General features: G+C 41.8%; 1 protein-coding gene across 6 annotated transcripts; it reads left to right on the top strand.

Moving 5' to 3' along the window:
* Positions 1-8276: 8276 nt before the first annotated feature.
* Positions 8277-15684, top strand: LOC106023887. Of its 6 annotated transcripts, none has more exons than XR_004575819.1 (9): positions 8277-8522; positions 8696-8882; positions 9766-9883; positions 10268-10434; positions 11690-11803; positions 11893-12048; positions 12811-13020; positions 13163-13220; positions 14364-15684. XR_004575819.1 is itself a non-coding variant. In XM_029120485.2 (7 exons), the coding sequence occupies exons 1-6, from the start codon at positions 8696-8698 to the stop codon at positions 14501-14503; spliced, it is 882 nt and encodes a 293-aa protein (XP_028976318.2). In that variant the 5' UTR covers positions 8277-8695; the 3' UTR covers positions 14504-14508; positions 15142-15684. The 6 variants fall into 6 exon arrangements, 2 of the variants coding, with proteins under 2 accessions (XP_028976318.2, XP_034148763.1); XR_004575818.1 differs by having other exon boundaries at positions 8277-8541; XR_004575817.1 differs by having other exon boundaries at positions 8277-8882; positions 14364-14508; positions 15142-15684.
* The last annotated feature ends 4137 nt before the right edge of the window (positions 15685-19821 follow it).

The raw sequence follows: 19821 nt of genomic DNA, 5'->3' as shown, positions 1-19821 counted from the left end.
GGCGGGCTGGTGTGGGTTTGCTTATAGCTCCCCAGCTCTGCCGCCATGTGTTGGAGTTTACCCCGGTGAATGAGAGGGTCATTTCCCCGCGCGTAAGGGTCGGGGATAGGTCTCTCACTGTTGTTTGTCATACGGGCCGAACGGCAGTGCAGAGTACCCGACCTTCTTGGAGTCTCTGGGAGGGGTGCTGGAAAGTGCTCCGACTGGGGACTCTATCGTTCTACTGGGGGACTTCAACGCCCACGTGGGCAACGACAGTGACACCTGGAGGGGTGTGATTGGGAGGAACGGCCCCCCTGATCTGAACCCGAGCAGTGTTCAGTTATTGGACTTCTGTGCTAGTCACAGTTTGTCCATAACGAACACCATGTTCAAGCATAAGGGTGTCCATCAGTGCACATGGCACCAGGACACCCTAGGCCGCAGGTCGATGATCGACTTTGTTGTCGTTTCATCTGTCCTGCGGCCGTATGTCTTGGACACTCGGGTGAAGAGAGGGGCGGAGCTGTCAACTGATCACCACCTGGTGGTGAGTTGGATCCGATGGCGGGGGAGGAAGCTGGACAGACTCGGCAGGCCCAAGCGTACTGTAAGGGTCTGCTGGGAACGTCTGGCCGAGTCTCCTGTCAGAGAGATCTTTAACTCCCACCTCCGGCAGAGCTTCAACTGGATCCCGAGGGAGGCTGGAGATATTGAGTCCGAGTGGACCATGTTCTCCACCGCCATTGTCGAAGCGGCCGCTTGGAGCTGTGGCCGCAAAGTCTCCGGTGCCTGTCGAGGCGGCAATCCCCGAAACCGGTGGTGGACACCGGAAGTAAGGGATGCCATCAAGCTGAAGAAGGAGTCCTATCAGGCCTGGTTGGCTTGTGGGACTCCTGAGGCGGCTGACGATGACCGACAGGCCAAGCGGACTGCAGCCCGGTTGGTTGTGGAGGCAAAAACTCGGGCCTGGGAGGAGTTCGGTGAGGCCATGGAAAAGGACTATCGGCTGGCCTCGAAGAGATTCTGGCAAACCGTCCGGCGCCTCAGGAGAGGGAAACAGTGCCCTACCAACGCTGTTTACAGTAGAGGTGGGCAGTTGTTGACCTCAACTGGGGATGTCGTCGGCGGTGAAAGGAGTACTTCAAGAAACTCCTCGGTGGCAAGGCACCGGGGGTGGATGAGATCCGCCCTGAGTACCTCAAGTCTCTGGATGTTGTGGGGCTGTCTTGGTTGACACGCCTGTGCAACATCGCGTGGCGGTCGGGGACAGTGCCTTTGGAGGGTGCTTCGGGAATATGGGGTCCTGGGTCCTTTGCTAAGGGCTGTCAGGTCCCTATACGACCGAAGCAGGAGCTTGGTCCGCATTGCCGGCAGTAAGTCAGACTTGTTCCCAGTGCATGTTGGACTCCGGCAGGGCTGCCCTTTGTCACCGGTTCTGTTCATAATTTTTATGGACAGAATTTCTAGGCGCAGCCAGGGGCCGGAGGGTGTCAGGTTTTGGTTTTGGTTTGCTCTTTGCGGATGATGTTGTCGTGTTGGTCCCTTCAAACCAGGACCTTCAGCATGCGCTGGGACGGTTTGCAGCCGAGTGTGAAGCGGTGGGGATGAGAATCAGTACCTCCAAATCCGAGGCCATGGTCCTCAGTCGGAAAAAGGGTGGCTTGTCCACTTCAGGTTGGTGGAGAGTGCCTGCCTCAAGTGGAGGAGTTTAAGTATCTAGGGATCTTGTTCACGAGTGAGGGAAGGATGGAACGGGAGATTGACAGACGGATCGGTGCAGCTTCTGCAGTAATGCGGTCGATGTATCGGTCTGTCGTGGTGAAGAAAGAGCTGAGCCTCAAGGCGAAGCTCTCGATTTACCGGTCAATCTACGTTCCTACTCTCACCTATGGTCATGAGCTTTGGGTCATGACCGAAAGGACAAGATCCCGGATACAGGCGGCCGAAATGAGCTTTCTCCGCAGGGTGGCTGGGCGATCCCTTAGAGATAGGGTGAGAAGCTCGGTCACCTGGGAGGAGCTTGGAGTAGAGCCGCTGCTCCTCCACATCGAGAGGGGTCAGCTGAGGTGGCTTGGGCATCTGTTTCGGATGCCTCCGGAACGCCTTCCTGGGAAGGTGTTCCGGTCCCGTCCCACCGGGAGGAGACCCCGGGGAAGACCTAGGACACGCTGGAGGGACTATGTCTCCCGGCTGGCCTGGGAACGCCTCGGTTCCCCCCGGAAGAGCTGGAGGAAGTGTCTGGGGAGAGGGAAGTCTGGGCATCTCTGCTTAGACTGCTGCCCCCGCGACCCGGCCCCGGATGAAGCGGAAGAAGATGAATGAATGAAAAAAGATATTCAGAAAAGTTACACAAACATTCAGATTTCTCATAGTCTTTGTTTATATACATGTTAACATGAGAACTGAAGCTACCCTGGCCTTAGACAACAGACTCTTTGCTTTCATCACACCATGACGCCGCTGCGTCGCATACAGCATCCTCATTAAATGTGTCCATGTATTCATCCCTGATCTCACTCAGTCTCTGTGTGATGTTCGGCTCCAACTTGAGCTCATGCAGAAAGTTCTCAGCGGCCTCGTGAACATCAGTCATCGGTGCGTGAAAACCTGATGCGTTCAAAGCCTTGACCAACACATGTTTCAGTCGCGTTGTTAAAACTGTCGCCACAATGTCATCATAATAGGCCTAAAAAAAATACTCAGGCGGTTCGAGACAAGAATGTCTCGTCTGGCTCGGGTGGTCCACTTCACATCCGATGCATGCTTCGTGTAGAATAGCCCCCACAATGTTTTCCAGAATCATACCCATTGATGTTTTGATGATCTTTAAAACTTTTAGTACAAGGTGTTTGTCCATTTTGTGATAACTGGACCTAGCTGTTCACCAATCCGGTCAATCCAGTGGTATTTCGTGCTGGGTATGCCGGTGGAATCGAGCTGTTGGGGTCAGGGGTTCCGTAGAAGGCTTCAGCATAGTCATCCCAGGTGTCACACAGCCAGTCCTCGGTTGTAATCTTGAGACATGTTTCGTAAATTCTTCCGACTGCTTGATAGTCTCAGGCAGTCTGTCTGTTTTTATGCTGTGTTGAGGTCGGTGTTAGCATAAGGCGGGGCTTCAGGGTCTTACGTCAGTCGATCCGTCCGCTAACATTTTCCAGAAATAGCTCCAATCTAACAGAGTCATACTCTTTCAGCCCCTCGACAACTTTAAACAGTACATCTACTGTATTATGTGGGCCTTGTTTTGGCCCCAAATAAAACACTTTTCGAAAGGTGGCCCATAATCCGGCATTAAAAACCATTTGATCAGTCACACCAGCCTTAAACACATAGCCTTTGGGTAATTCATAAAATGCCACCTCCGGTAGCTCTGGGTTGAAAATGTATCCACCGATCCGACCATCATCCATTCCCCATTCCTGTGCCAACATATCCTGGTGTAGTTGATGGATTCAGGTTAAACTCTGCATCGGTTTCTTCGGGGCTGGCATGTTGATTGCATCTCTGCGGTCCATCTAATTTCTTACCAAAGAAATTGCTGAGCAACGTTTAAGATGTTAGCTTTCACCTGTGTTTCACCCAATAGATTGATTGCAGCACAATCCTCCATGTTTTGTATTGTGTAGGTAAGTTTGCTCAGGCAAGACTGAAAAACCATCACCGATGTCTGCATGATTTAAATACGCAGACCATGCCAATCACCCCATAAAACATGAAAGGTTAACAACCACCGGTTGTAGGCCATCTGTTGCACCACTTGTCAGAAGATAAAACACCGGGGGTTTTAGATCTGACGGACACCATTTGTTGAACATCAAACAGCTTACCGCTGACACAACACTTATTTATTGCCTGGAAATTTAACATTCCAGAACCCTAAGGGCCATTTGTTAATCATCAAACATATCCCACCTGTTATAACACTAGTCTGTTTTGCTCATCAGACGTTGTAAAACATCAAACATGGCCACATCAATGTAATCATAAATTACAAAGTCACCAGACATGCATACGTCACTCCTGAAGTCCCGCTCGTACACACGTCATACAGGAAGTCCCACCCTAACATACGTCATACAGGAAGTCCCACCCTACAAACCGGATGTCCCGCCCACCTGTCACACCAATATGGAAGCCCCGCTCTCCGGGGCCATAAATCACCATTCTGACACACTATACCCTACACTAACTACTTACCCAGATAGCAGCTGACTCTGGGCCGGATCCGCCTCCAAACCGGCAGATCCGTGTAACAGTCACGCCTGTTTTACTGCCCCGTTCCAGATATGGCCCGCATGTAGTCTGTGTAATCAAGAGTAGGCATCAGTCGGCGGAATCATAATAGTTCTGGCCAGGACTCGTCGGAACGAGCGCGCAAATTGTTTCTTTATTTTATTTTTTTTTACCGGTTCATACCAGACCAGAAGTCAGTCGGCGGAATCGTAGTTGTTCTGGCCCGGGGCATTCGGAACGAGCGAGCGAACTGTTGGTCTTTCTTTGGATCAATTTGGACTGCAAGCTTTGTGGAAAGAGTTTATAACGGTAAGTTGAACGATGTCAAACAATCAAACAGTTTAGTGTGCTTGTTTGTAATGCTTGTTAACATCATTTCGGAATGTTTTGACCAGGTTTTCGATGGCTAATTGACTGTTGGTCTTTCTTTGGAACAATTCGGACTGCAAGCGTTGTGGAAGAGTTTAACGGTAAGTTGAAGGATGTCAAACAATCAAACAGTTTAGTGTGCTTGTTTGTAATGCTTTTTAACATCATTTCTGAATGTTTTGACCGGGTTTTAACTTCTTACGATGGCTAACGTTAATTGAAGAGGCATTGGCTAACGTATGCTTTTTAGCTGGGTTAGCTAAATTAACTGAATGGACTGATAAGCTAGCTAGCATTAATAAACAACTTTGTGTGTAGCTAGCATAAAACATTAATGCTGTTTAACGTTGGTTAACTTACAATGATGTTGTACGTTAGGTTTGAGGTGCTGTTCAAAACTAACGTAAGAAGTTAAAACCCGGTCAAAATTGACTGATAGATGCTCAGCCTACTCCTGATTGTACACAGACTAACGTTACATGCAGAACTGCATCTGCGTCAATTTGTGCGTCTTTCTGCAACACTTTTTTAAATGCTTCCACATTGCCGACATGTCAACGTAATTGTTCGGTAAAATTTAATCGGCGCATTATGCATAACTGTCAACATTGAACATTGAAAATAAGGGAGATTTCCCGGAATCCATCCCCAAAATAAGGGATTTCTTTTTTTTTTTTTACACGATTCTTACCCACAAACTTTTAAAAAAAGCATTAATCATTAACAGTCTAAAGAGTTTATAACTACACAATATATATTAAAGAATTACAGACCAATGGATATGTTTAAAGTGCTTTATTTATGAACAAAGTAAACATTACATTTTCATTTGCTACAACGTGTTTTAGCTTAATGTTGGGAGACAGAGTGAGAAAAATTCTGTGATTTTGGCCGTCGGCGTCCTGATCCATCATCACACATCACACTCATCTACTCTACTCTGCTTGATCATTCAAAATTCACATCCCGCTACTTTTCCCTCTTCCTCGCGCCCGCGCCTCTGCGACTGTCTTCTTCGTCGATAGTAGCCTAAGCTACTGTCTGTATACTGCCACCTGCTTTACTGGAGGTCTAGCAACCCAAGTGCAAGCCACTTCACACTAGGGCTGGGTATTCAGGAAAGAAAACTGATTAGCTTTAGTTCAAAATTTTTGTGACCTAAAGGTGTTTTGTGAGGCCATGGAGGGGTGGGTGGGTGCCCTTAATACAACAAAGTTATTGTGTATTAACAATGAATAATAAAATGTTTATTAAATTCAAGTACTTGGTAAATCTAGGATTTCAAATCCAATACTGATTTTCCATTATATCCTTCATACTGTGAATTTGGCATTAAATTATTTTCTAAGTGGCATTAAAAAGGTCTTACAAAGTCATACATTTTACTTGGGGAACCCTGCCAGTACACTGTCATGTTCATTCTTTTTCTGTCACAAAAAATATTTTTTAGAGACAAGATGAAAAGGAGTCAACCTCTATTAACAAGCTCTGGAGTCAGGCGGAGGGCCCGTTTTTCACTCGAAAAACGACTCCATGAAATTGCTGAAGACTGTCAGTTAACATCAGAGCAGACAGTAGCAAACAAAGCAGACACCTGTCACAACACCAATGACAACGATAGCAACAATGACTGTCACACCACCAGTGAGGCTGATGGCAACAATGATTCTCGCACCACCAGTGAGGCTGATGACAACAACGACTGTGACTCAAGTGACTCTGACAATTCAGATGGCCATTCAGACATAGAATGGGCAGAGGGAGAACTTGTTTCAGAGTCTGATGCAGAAGAATTAAATGAGCATGTGAACCTTTTGGACAGCTTGGCCAGTTGGGCTATCCAGTTCAGTGTTTCTTTAGTAGCGCTCACAGCTCTTCTTAGTTTGTTGAGGGTGTACCACCCAGAACTGCCCTAAGATGCTAGGACTATTCTCAAAACCAAAATGGACTATAGAATCCAAGAAAAATGTGGTGGGTTGTATCATTATAGAGGTATCTTGAAAGCGCTTCATAACACCTTAACTCAACTGATTGTCAGTGTTGCTGATGGCTTTACATTTAGGCTGCAGGTTAATATTGATGGGTTACCACTTTTTAAAAGCACAAATATGCAGTTGTGGCCTATTTTAGGACTTCTTTTAAGCGTTCCAATGAAGGAACCTGTTGTTATTGGCATTTTTTGTGGTGTAAAAAAACCAAATGCTGCCAATGAATTTTTGCAAGACTTCACACATGAGCTACAGCAGCTGCAGAGAGGATTTGATTTCAAAGGGAAAAAGGTGTTCATCAAACTGGATTCTGTGGTGTGTGATACACCTGCTAGGGCATTTGTAAAAAACACAAAGGCTCACAATGGATACCATGGATGTGATAAATGTTGCCAGCCAGGTGTTTACATTAACAAGCGAATGACATACCCCATTAATGATTACATGTTACGGACTGACTCATCATTTTCAGAGAGGGCTGATGAGGGCCATCATCATAGAGGACCACATGAATTTTCTGACTTAGATGTTGGTATGGTAACTCAGTTCCCCCTAGATTTCATGCACCTTGCATGTTTAGGTGTAATGCGTCGATTGTTAAACATTTGGATGAGGGGCCTTTTGAAGTTTCGTTTGTCCTCTAGTCTTGTTGAAAGGATTTCAGAAAGTCGAACTCACATGCGTTCGTATATTCCGGCAGAGTTTGCAAGGAAACCAAGATCCCTCAGAGAGCTAGATCGTTGGAAAGCAACTGAGTTAAGACAATTTCTCTTGTATACAGGCCCTGTTATTCTGGCACCATATGTAGACAGTAATGTATATAACAACTTTATGTTGTTATATACAGGTATTTGCATCCTTGTCAGTCCAAAGCTCTGCTTGGTGTATAGTAATTATGCAAACACTTTGCTCACCATGTTTGTAAGTCACTTTGGGGAGCTGTACGGCAGAGATGCATTTGTGTATAATGTGCATGCTTTGGTCCACTTATCTGCAGATGTACAACTACATGGTTGTTTGGACTCTATCTCTGCCTTTCTGTATGAGAATTACCTCCATAAACTGAAGAGGTTTGTAAGAAAGCCGGAATTTCCACTTGCTCAGATAATAAGAAGGTTATCAGAAGTTCAAAATATTTGCAGAATTGAGTTGCCTTGTAAGGGTTTAAAAAAGCAACATTATGTTGGACCTGTTCCTTATGGCCTTCAGGCAGAAGCACAGTACAGAGAGCTACACACAGAAAAATGGCAAATGAAAGTTTCCACAGGTGACAATGTTTTTGCTATAGGCAAAGATATATGTGGTATATATAACATCATTCAAACAGCAGAAGAAATTCATGTAGTATTTAAAGTTTTCACAAACATGGGACATTTCTTCAGCTATCCCAAGTTCAGATTTTCTTAAACTATTTATTGTCTGTCAACCAACAGGGCCATTTAAGGTGGCCAAAGCATCAGAGATATCTCATAAGTGTGTGCTCCTACCTTATAAAGATAGGTTTGTTGTCATGCCCTTTTTGCATAGTCATAGGGCATAGGTGTGGTGGTGGCTTAGAAGTGAGTATGAGGAGCTGAGTAGTGGGAGACAAAAAGACTTGGTTATTTAACCCTGGTAATATTGTGTTTATGTACTTTCCCCTTAAAAAACTGCGTGTGTAGTGACGTGACTCCGCCCCGTCCAGTCCTGCTCAGCCTTCAGTCTGAAGGTCAGGGAGATGTTTGCTAGTGCTAACTGCCTTCACTTTGCAGTAGTTGTGGAAACAACAGACATACTTTTAATAACAGACACACTGTGACCTACTCTGTACATTTACTTCCAGACTGACAACTTATTACTCGCTTTCCGCATCACTTTCTGCCGTTCTCTCACTCGCTCAGCCATTGACTCGCTACGCAAAGATGTTTTACAAGCACGAGATACAACGACAGTGAACACACCAGTGCAGATGTAATTCATTAGCTACCCGGTTGGTTTTGTTCTGATAGGCTACGTTGTTAACAAGACTCCACATGCGGTGCACGTGCTGCTATAATGATCACAGATAGTATTTAAAAGGTGGGTTAAAATAACAAAAAAAACTTAAGGATAATAACATAAATCTGCATAATTTTCCTTTTCAGATGTATATAGTTGCAGAATTCACAGAGTCCAACACTGTAAATATTATATCAGACTCGTGGTTTGAAGATGGTGCGACTTTGTGGCCAAGCTATAAAAGCGATGAACGCATCAACAGAGCTGTTCGAAAACATGAGGTGCCAGGATCAGACTGGAAAATGTATGACGTTCGAGTCCTCGCAAGAGCTGGTAAGGGTGCACTAAAATGTACCTATTCCACAACTTTTCTACCTATTAAGTATTAAATTGTCAAATACTTGCTAACTGGGTTTGTATATGTGTGTAACTGAAAACAGAAATTAGAGCCTGTCATAGTGATGGGTTTTGTTAGGATTTTATTGATACTGATACTGCTTGTCAATACTGATAGTAATCAATACTACTCTTTATAATTTGGTGCAAAAAGTAAAGATGTGAAAACAGAAGTATTTTTATTTTTTGCAGAAATAACTTCCTGAGTTTTCTATATATACAATGACAATTGCTACAAATATCTGGTCTAACAACTATAAGCAATAGTTCTCTCTGGTTGTCAGGACAGCTCCCATTAAGTTCAGCTGAGCAGAACTCGAGGGAGCTGCCTATCACTAAAATGAGAATAGCTGATTGACCTTAAAGATCAGCACACCTTAAAGAGCCTGGGCCACTTTAGCTTGTTGCTAACATCAGGATTCAGGACTTACTTAAATCAGCTTGGCTTGAGTCTTGAGTTGGGGCATTTATTCACTGACACATAGCCTAAACTTTACACACACTACACAGCTATAACTTTACTGCTTAACTCTCACCGTTACACTCACACATACATTGCTACATTCACAGCTAACTGCCAACTTCACACTCACTGTCACACACACATTCTCTGTATCATTTTGTCTTTACTGCTCACTTGGGTTAAATGTATATATTTATTTTTTAATATATTTTTATTTTTTAACACAAACACACACACTGTGTTATTTATTTATTAATGCACTTTATTGTTAACAGTGATTTTGGACACAGCACCAATTTCTGAGGTGTGAGTTTCCAGAGATAAACTAATATTTAATCTTTTCTCAATTCTGATCAGGTGATTATCAAATAGCCAGAGAAAAGCTGAGGGCTTCGCTGACCTGTAATACATCAGAGTTACATACAGATGGCGAACAAGAAGTAGTAGTAGCTAGGAAAAGAAAAATTAAGCCAAGGTTTGGTATTTGCACGTATACATTATTTAAAAACAAAAGACCATTTACTGCAGTCAGATACAATTATTCAGAGATCTCACAAAGAAGTATTGCAAGACAACATTTTGTCTTTTGCTGATATAGCTATATGCACTGAATGTCAAATGGTAAAGGTCGAAATGGTATTGCATCTTGCATTTAAATGCACTTTAGAAGTAACTGATTCCTAGTGCAACTTAATAGTGTCGACTAATTAAATATTTTGAGTATTGACATTTAGCACAACATTTCTCACATTTTAAAGTTGGTTGCAGGTGCAATTTTTTATTGTCTTAACTAGTTTTAGTATTTTTTGCAAATGCTACATTGTTAACTAGGCCTTGGGGGGGTTGCTTTGTTTGTTAGGCTCATCTTTGGTGATACCGACTCTGAAAGTGAGCCAGAGGAGAGGAACAATACAAGACCCACTTATCTCTCCCTCACTCCAGCACCACCTATTGCTCCACCGACTCCTAACTTCTCCGCTAGACCTCTGCCAGATCCGAATCATGCTGAACTTCTTCATTCCACTGGTATGTTCTTGTACTGCAGTAGTATCATTCAACCCCTGGTTATGAAGTATCATTTACATTTATTCATTAAGCTGACGCTTTTATCCAAAGCGACTTACAATTGATATACACTCACCTAAAGGATTATTAGGAACACCTGTTCAATTTCTCATTAATGCAATTATCTAATCAACCAATGACATGGCAGTTGCTTCAATGCATTTAGGGGTGTGGTCCTGGTCAAAACAATCTCCTGAACTCCAAACTGAATGTCAGAATGGGAAAGAAAGGTGATTTAAGCAATTTTGAGCGTGGCATGGTTGTTGGTGCCAGACGGGCCGGTCTGAGTATTTCACAATCTGCTCAGTTACTGGGATTTTCACGCATAACCATTTCTAGGGTTTACAAAGAATGGTATGAAAAGGGAAAAACATCCAGTATGCGGCAGTCCTGTGGGCGAAAATGCCTTGTTGATGCTAGAGGTCAGAGGAGAATGGGCCGACTGATTCAAGCTGATAGAAGAGCAACTTTGACTAAAACAATATCAAGAGTTCGATAAATGTTCGATAATATTTAAAAAGAAATTAATTTTCTAATAAAGATTAATTTTGTTAAGGAAAAATGACAAATGTTTGAATTTTCTACCTCAGATTTGGTAAATGTTCTCCTGTTTGGCAAGTGTTTGTCATGATATGTTCTGACAATATAGAGTAGTTTAAAACCACAATTAACGCTCTGGTTTCTACAACTTTCAGTTAGGAGCAAAACTCTGCCTTTAAACTTGAAAGAAATAAAGATTTGACATTTATCGTGATAATTATGGATATTGACTGATATATTATTGTGATAATTAAGTGTTGTTCCTGTGTTATTCATACTTAGGAAAAGGGAGCCTTCAGTTTGTTACTCTTAAGAAAATGGAATCTTTAAATAATGAAACTTATTACTTTTAATGAAAGTCAATAAAAAAAAGACTTTTGAAAGGAAGTTATTTTTCGTAATTCGTGTAAGTCATAAATTTAAATCATAATGGTCATAAAAAGGTCTTAAAAGGTCTTAAATTTGACTGACTAAACCCTGCAGAAATCCTGAGTAACACCTTTTCTTACACCTACTTTCTTCTACTACGTTCATTGATCTGCCTCTGAATGTCTCTTTTTTTCTTCAAATATACGTATGCTGCAAATTTTCTTCTATAAGATAACAAGGGCTGTTTTAAAATATGTTGTCAGTGCTTGGACCCTAATAATGAAATTGTCAAATGCCTTCTCCTCAGCGGCTGCACCACTTGTTCCCGTCCTTCCACCTTGCATGCCTTCAAGTCCTCCATGCCAGATTTCTGCTGGACCTCTGCCTGATCTGAGGCAATGTGATCGTGGTAGTTACACAGGTACCACAATAGAGTATTTTTGTTAAGCTTTTCTTATCAAAGTACTCACCTGTTAGCAAAAATAATATGTTCAATCTACCTCTCCTCAGCTCCAGTGGCACTTGTTCCTACCCCTACGTCTCGCATGCCCTCAAGTCCTAGGCGCCGGATCACTGCCACTCCTCTCACAAATGACTATCAAGGCCATTGTTTTGTCCCTACTTTTAAACTGGGGAGGACTGGCACTGGACCTGTTCCTTGCTCTGGTAAAATATATATATTTTTTAACTCTGTGACCGTATACATGGTTTAAATAAGAGCTATTTAAAAAAATACTTATAGAAGGATACTGTGTGTGTGTGTGTATTAGAGCCGACCGATTTGAGCTAATTTCATTGGCATCGGCCGTTTATAACGGCAGATATGACTATTAAAAGAGAAACAGACTCAGATCATTCACTCATGTCATGGGTGTTGCATAGTTTGCCCACCAGAGGCAAACAAGTTTAATGTTACGGTAGCTGGGTGTTTAAAGCTAGCTGTTGACAGACGTAAATTAACTGTAGATTTAATCTGAAACAGTGTGGTAGTTCTAGTGAATGGTCCCCATTTGTCCCTAGTTGTCCCTATCACTTCTAAATATTCTCTACAATCAGGTAACGTTACAGCAGGTAGCTGCCCGTTGCTAAATGAGCCACAAAGCTAATGCCGTGTTTATCAGTGGAGGAGTGCTAACGGTAGTGAGCCATTAAACTGATTGTTTCTGATGTATTCTAAATATTTCTGCCAGCCACCTGTCTGCAGTTATTGTCTGCGTGTCTGAAATGATTAAACCAGAGCGGACATGTAAATAAACGTGAGCTGAACAAGACTCTAACACGGCTTCCTGTAGCTCCTCTTTGTGTGACGTTGTTAGATGTGAAACGCTGTAGTCAGAGCCGTACCGGCTGTAAGTGCTGTTACATGAAAAAACATATTTTTCATGTAACAGCACTTTTAATATAATTGTTTCTTAACTCCTTTTGTAGCAGCTGAACTGCACATTCTAACTTTGCTGGAACATATCAAGGAGCAGCAAATGCAGCTGGCTGCTGCTGTAAATGACATTGCTGCAAGAATGGGGACGGAAACTCCTATGGCTGAGATGCCTCAAAATGTCAGTGTTCTGCTGGCCACCATGTCTGAAGTGGAGGAGTTGGCTTAAAGATGCAAGAAACTCGCATGCTAAGCAAAACATGGTATGGTAACAATGTAGGGCCAGGTGGTATATCGACTTTATTTTAAAACAAGAAAAAAGAGAATTTTGTTTGTATTGATGGAGTTTAATTTGTAACCCATTTTTTCAAAGCTAAACTGTTGTTTACTGTACTGATTAAACAGATTCATTGGAAAGGAGTAAATGGGAAAAGAGGTTTTAAAGAAATGCTGACAAACACCAGTAAGTATTTTAGTATACGTATTGTAGTATATGTGGAGGTGACTAGTAGATGAGAACAATTAAATATAGATCGATCGATCGATCCGGTTGCCCCGGCCTTTCTATGTGGAGTTTGCATGTGTCTCTCCGTGTCTGTGTAGGTTCTCTCCGGGTACTCCGGCTTCCTCCCACCGTCCAAAGGCATGCAGGCTAGGTTAATTGGTGTCCCTAAATTGTCCTTAGATGTGAGTGTGAGTGGTTGTTCGTCTAGGTGTGGCCCTGCGATGGACTGGCAACCTGTCCAGGGTGTACCCTGCCTTTCGCCGAACGTAAACTGGGATTGGCTCCAGCCCCCCGCGACCCTGTACGCAGGATAAGTGGTTGACGATGGATGGATTTTTAGATATAAGGGATGCAACTTTAAAGCCAAAAAATAAACATAAAAAAATACTTCGATAGCGGTGCTGAAATAGATTGCAGTCATGACAGCACCGGTTACTCACATAATCACGTAATGCTTTACTTGGAGTTGAATTGAGAGCTTTTAGTTTGAAAATTTCTGAACGACATTAAAAAGAGTCTGTAGCCTGCTTGACACACCTCTGAAAGAGCTGTCAGAAAACGTGATTCCCCTAAATGTCCTCTGCCTGGAGATACTGGGGAAATGTTGAGGGGTTCCTCTCCTTCGGCCATCCTACACAGGCCACTGACTACTGCACCAAACAGAGGGGGAGGGCCGTGTTACTCTTTACGCTGTGGGATTCCTGTACTTTACATCTTTGGCAGATTAATAACATAGCAACGGTAAAAATTGTGGTTTTGTAACCTTTACTTTTTCATACCGTGGGAAACCTTGAAACCGGTACCCACCAATGCCTATCCATGACCTGATAGAGAATCCACACAGATACATTTTGAATGATAAGATGCACTGAGATTTAAGGATGATCCAATACAATCTAGATGTGATTAGTTATTCATTTGTTTTGAGTTACTAAATGAAAGGCTACAGAAAAGTAGGTCTACTGCCACACCAACAATAGTAATCATGGGCAACATCTAAAGCATTTCTCAAAACAGTGGGTTATTGGCTTGACTTAGAGGTAATTTTCAGAATTTCTGTTAATGACGGCTCATCAACCAATTGACTTTCTCGCTTAACAGAGGCTGTACGGAAGAACCAAGCTGCTAGCAGCGCATCGGACAACGAGATTAACCAGCACGCCATCCGCTGGTTCAACCTGGCCTCTGACCGTGGAGGTGGCCGCAAAGAACGTGCCATGGCCAGAGAGGCCATTCATTAACCGTGGTAAGAGACTTGCTTGCTGGCGGGGCTGTGGTCTCTTACCACGGTTAATGAATGGCGGGGCTGTGGTCCGCTGGCGGGGCTGTGGTCCGCTGGCGGGGCTGTGGTCCGCTGGCGGGGCTGTGGTCCGCTGGCGGGGCTGTGGTCCGCTGGCGGGGCTGTGGTCCGCTGGCAGAACACCGGGTGCTTTCTGATCAGGTGCCGTCGGGATGTTGCCGAGGCGACATAAATTTTGTTTTACGGTGGACGGACTGCAACATTACGGAGTTGTTTTCTTTTAGCTTGAAATAATCCCATACTTTAGACACTTTCTTCTTCGCCCCTCCCTATTTTCTCTCTCTTCCTCCACTTTGCAAACAGCGCCATCATAATTACGTTGTGTTCACAGCATAAGCGCGATGTGCGACAGTAATAAATGTCCATGCAAAACAGTGTTCTATATAGTTATATGGATTAAACGAAGCTTTGCATGGATGCAATTTAGTATTCAGTTCAATACTAAATTGAATTGTTCGAGCCCTTGTTAAGTGAATGCCAAATTAAATCAGAGCACATTTGTGACTGGGTGCTGACAAGCAATGTAGCATTTAAAAACAGCATCACTGATCTTTGTTAACTGAACATTCTTTTATGCAGAAATGAACGCATCGGCCATCCCCCACTCTTCCACCACTGATGATTTGTTATGTGAGAGTTGTGGCATTCCCACTTCACTTGCCTCATCAATGTTTCCTGTAAAGCCACCAAAGAACGCATATGAACATTTTGCAGTTTTTTCTGGGTTTCATATGACTAAAGTTGGATATTGTATTTTGGCTATAAAACCTTAGTTATTTATACCATGGTCATGGAAAATGGTTAAAATCTAAATGGCTGGCAGGTATTATCTATTAAGACAAACTTATCGCTAATTAAAACGTTACATCTTGTGTTTAGGCTGTAGAATCTCGTTTCTCTGCTGGCTTTAGCTTTTTTTTCTGCTTTAATTAAAAAAAATAACCACAAAAAAAACACCTGTGTCATAGGTATGTGGTAGTAAAGAAGTTTCTTATTCCTACAGTTGTCCTGTAGTTGTTCCTACAAGAAGTTTCTTATTCCTACAGTTGTTAAAGACAGAAATGAGCTGTAAAAATGTGTTTCTGTCCTGTCTTTTTCTCAGACATTTTAAATAAAATGTAAAATGTGTATTTTAAATAAAATTTTAAATGTGTCACTCATCTGTTCTATCAAAACAAGAAGTCTTAAGATGGTGGGGGAAGGGGATTACGGTAGTAATATTTACTCATTACCATTGACGGCAACGTTGCCCAGTACGATTGCTCTAAAAGTTGCTCCGTGTATCATCAGCTTTAGTGTACCTTGGTAAATACAAGTCATAATATGTTATACATTATATAGACCAGTCAGTTAATAGAAACAAATCAACAGATTAATTGAGAATGAAAGTAACTTAGTAGCAGACTTCCATCCTATAATTGTAACTGTGCATGGGCATTAGCGCCTGCCATAAGTTCTGTGGTTGAAACTATCCCAGTAACCCTTTGGCTTCTCAGACAGAAATGGTATACCTTCACTGATATCTATTACTAGGACCCATAGCACAAGCTGAATCATGCACAACATCTAAAAATTTTTTTAACTGAAATAAAATCTGTATTTTTGTATATGGTTTGTTTTGTGGTATGATGAGGCCAGAGGTGGTGTGAATCCAGACCAGAATTAATAAATGGAGCTGGCCCAGTGCCAGTCCAGATGTGGCCTAGAGTATCTTGGAGACTCGGATCCAGTATCTGGCCCACCTTTGGGCCAAATGACTATAAAATAATTCTCATCCGTTCTGGAGCTGTGCCAGTGCCGGCCCAGATGTGAAAACCGGATCCGCACCGGCATTGGCCCGTTGTGCTAAAGGACACCGGCCCAGGTCCGTTTTACAGATCTGGCCCAGAACTTATGAAGGATCTGGGCCAGATCTGGGCCGCATGATTTTTGTTATCTGGGTAGGTACTCTTCAACTCTGAGTGATGGAATCTAATACAAAAATCCAGAAAATCACATTGTATGATTTTTAAGATATTAATTTGCATTTTATTGCATAAGTATTTCAAAACCAGTTACCAATGCCAATTCAACAGTGAAATATTATGATGTTATATCCAGAGTGAATTTCTACTGTAACTGTAACATCAGTGGTAAATTCCTCGTTTTACAACGCTTGAAAATTCTCTTCCGACCACACTTGAAGATACCAATATCAGCATCTTGTGAGCAAAACTTAAAAAACACATTTAAAAAACAGGGTCATGAAAAATTTGAACATTGAGGCCAATGAATCACTTCAAAACTGACAAAATTATTTCATGAATTGTTCTAAGAAAATGTACCTCTCAAAACATTTACAACAATTAATACTTGATCATATTTAAGAGTAATTTAAATAAAAAGTGGGTATTAAAACACGTTCCAAGGTCAAAATTCAGACAATGCGAATGACTGAATATGGAATACATATTGCTTCAAAGCTCAAAAACGATTCAATGTCCCACAGAGAAAGCAATGTAGGAAATGTTCAGGAGAGTGTGTTGAGTAAGAAAAACCTGTCTAGTCATGGGGAATGGTGTGCTGCATTTAGGAACACAATATTTTCCACGCCCCCAATGCAAAACACTATAATAGACAGTACATGTACATATTGCCCGATACAGAAAAAACTATTCTATACGCCGCAGTTAATGTATTGTAGGAAATGTTCAGGAGACTGTATAGAGTGATGATTCAGAGTTGAGATTTCTGATTCCACAGTATAAATACTTCTCCAACCATACAGTGGATGAAGTTTTACCAATTTTCATTTTACTAAATAATACTTCAGCATTTCAAGAATGCTATAAGAGATTACTTAGAGCTGATCAATTAAAACCATCTTGTCACTTCAAAAAGGCAATTTCACATTTAGCAGCATTGGTTTCAACCATGTTTTCACAATCCATGGTTCAACAAAAACGTCATTATAGTTGTGTAAAACATATAGTTGAACCTTTTGTTCAGGAAATTCTATCTGCTTAAATCTTAGCAAATGACCTGCTCTACATTAACAGCCTACACACAAAACAACTTATAGTAGAACCAAGGGAGATTTCTGAAGAAAGCATTGGTGAATACCTTGTTTCAGAATAACAGAGCAGAGCATGTAATATGTCTAAGAAATCAACAACATCCCAACATTCCAACTGTTTTGTTCCCCATACCCCAAAGACCTTGCTTATAAAAATGCACACAGGACGATGCACTTACCTAGAAGCTTTACTTTACCATCCATATTTAGAAAACACACATACTCTTTCCAGTATAGTCACATTTTCAGATTAATACCCATTTATGAAACTGTACCATGACCAGCTTTGGCATGCAAACTGCACTAAGACATCAAAATTGCTGGTGGGCTATACTTTTGAATTAGTAAAGAAATTCTTGCACAAGGAAACATTCTGTCTTCTTGCATATGATCTTACAAGTAGTGTAGAAGTTCTCTTTGGTCAGAAATAAGTAATTCACATGTGCACTGACAAATGCAAGGAATGTGATTCCTCTCAAAAGAAAGGCATTCCTAAGCCAACTCACAGAAAACCATCTTAACTGGCTGTTAGGGATTTTGATACAATAAGCAATGGAAATTGGTTCAATGATAAGATACATGATGAGTATCTTGATCTTATAAAATCACATTTGGAGGATCACTTTGTGCTGATGTGCCCTGCGTCTTTTGTTAACCAACAGCTACGAAAGGATGGTTGTTCTACCTACGTACCACTCAATTGGTAGTGTTTTGAGAACGTAATAATACCTGTGAATTTGGCTATAGATATTAAAAAGAAAGTAGATGCACATTACTGTATAACACTGAATGTTCAATTAATGGACTCCTTAAAGTAGCATGAGAATGAACTGCATGGTATTCATCACCCACTACAGAAGTATCTGGCATTACACTATTTGGCTTTCCATGCAAAGGTTATGGACATTGTTCTGAAATATGAATTTTATCCCTGTTGTGGGAATTTCAAAGCCCAGGTAGATGGAAGTAGTTGTGGTCCCTATGTGTGCTTGTTCATTAAAGCAGTCCTATTTGGAGATAACATTAATTAATTCATTCAAAACAACTTGAGATGTTCTATTTTATATGAATTAACAGAAAAAAAGTTGTGCATTAATGTCAGAACATATTCATCCAATGGTGAATGCCATGAAAAAATGCTTCCATGTACATTGTTACAAGAAGATTAGTCTGCAAGTATATGATCATGCAAATATGGGCAGAGTATAATGCCAGCAACAATTGCAAATACACAGTGCCCCTTGATTTTCCAGCATACTTTGAATCTACAGAATATTTCCTACAGTTCACTGCAGAATATATAATAGTTTTTTCTGTATGAGTCAATATGTATCTTGCCAAAAGCTGCTGCGTTCTGTTTTGCGCGTCGAATAAGAGAAAATACGCTAGTTTACGCTTTTCTTTACTTACCAAAAAAGCGAAGGACAGCAAAAGAAGAGATCTGTGGCTTCAGGCCATCCACAGAGAGGGTGAAAATGGTCAAGTAGGGCCCCATTCTGTTACAATGTTAAAAGTCAAATAAATGAATGTTGATGCTGCAATGAAAAGGCAGGACATTGAACATTCACTTCACTAAAGTGATTGTGTCATGATTATCGTCATAATAATCCCAATTAAACGTGAGTCTAAATGCAGCATTAATGCCATGATAGAAAATAACAGGGAATTGAATCGTTAAAACAGATGTAACTGTTCATCGCAAACTATTGTAGCAATGCACATAATTTATTTGTAGCCTACCTTGCAGGGTGTTAGCTAGTCAGCTTTCTAAACATGTTAGAGATTTAATTCGTTTACAGTAACGTCACATTGGACAGACTACCAAAACAGCAAAAGTAATGTGATAGATCTCATAAATACATTACCTGGAGATTCAATAAGGTAGTTGTATATAGCCTATGAGGAAGACACTTCCGGCCACCTGCGACATAAAATAATTGTTTGCCTGACTGGCCATAGTGTTTGTGTTCCTTATAGCTAAAAAAAAACAATACGGCTTTCTTATTTTGTATGAATGAATTGGCAAAGACGTCGGATTTTTTATTCACCGCCAGTCAAATTAAATGGGCTGCTTACCCACAAAAAGGGGCGGGAGCATGACGCGAAGGCCAAGTACCCGGATGGGCCAAATGTTTATGGGATGGGCTGCTCTCATACTACAAGAATAAGAAGACTACAATAACCACAACTCAATGCATTAAGTG

This window comes from Esox lucius, chromosome 6 (assembly GCF_011004845.1).
Source record: "Esox lucius isolate fEsoLuc1 chromosome 6, fEsoLuc1.pri, whole genome shotgun sequence".
Taxonomy (NCBI): domain Eukaryota; kingdom Metazoa; phylum Chordata; class Actinopteri; order Esociformes; family Esocidae; genus Esox; species Esox lucius.
The sequence above is the reverse complement of the archived record's forward strand: the minus strand, read 5'-3'. Positions and strand labels throughout refer to the sequence as shown.

What these genes read in the sequence shown, in the direction of transcription:
- LOC106023887 (XM_034292872.1), top strand. Translation starts at nt 8,696, where the DNA reads ATGTATATAGTTGCAGAATTCACAGAGTCCAACACTGTAAATATTATA. An exon ending in TCGAGTCCTCGCAAGAGCTG is followed by an intron (nt 8,883 to 9,765) that starts GTAAGGGTGCAC and finishes AATTCTGATCAG; the next exon opens with GTGATTATCAAATAGCCAGA. An exon ending in AAAAGAAAAATTAAGCCAAG is followed by an intron (nt 9,884 to 10,267) that starts GTTTGGTATTTG and finishes TTTGTTTGTTAG; the next exon opens with GCTCATCTTTGGTGATACCG.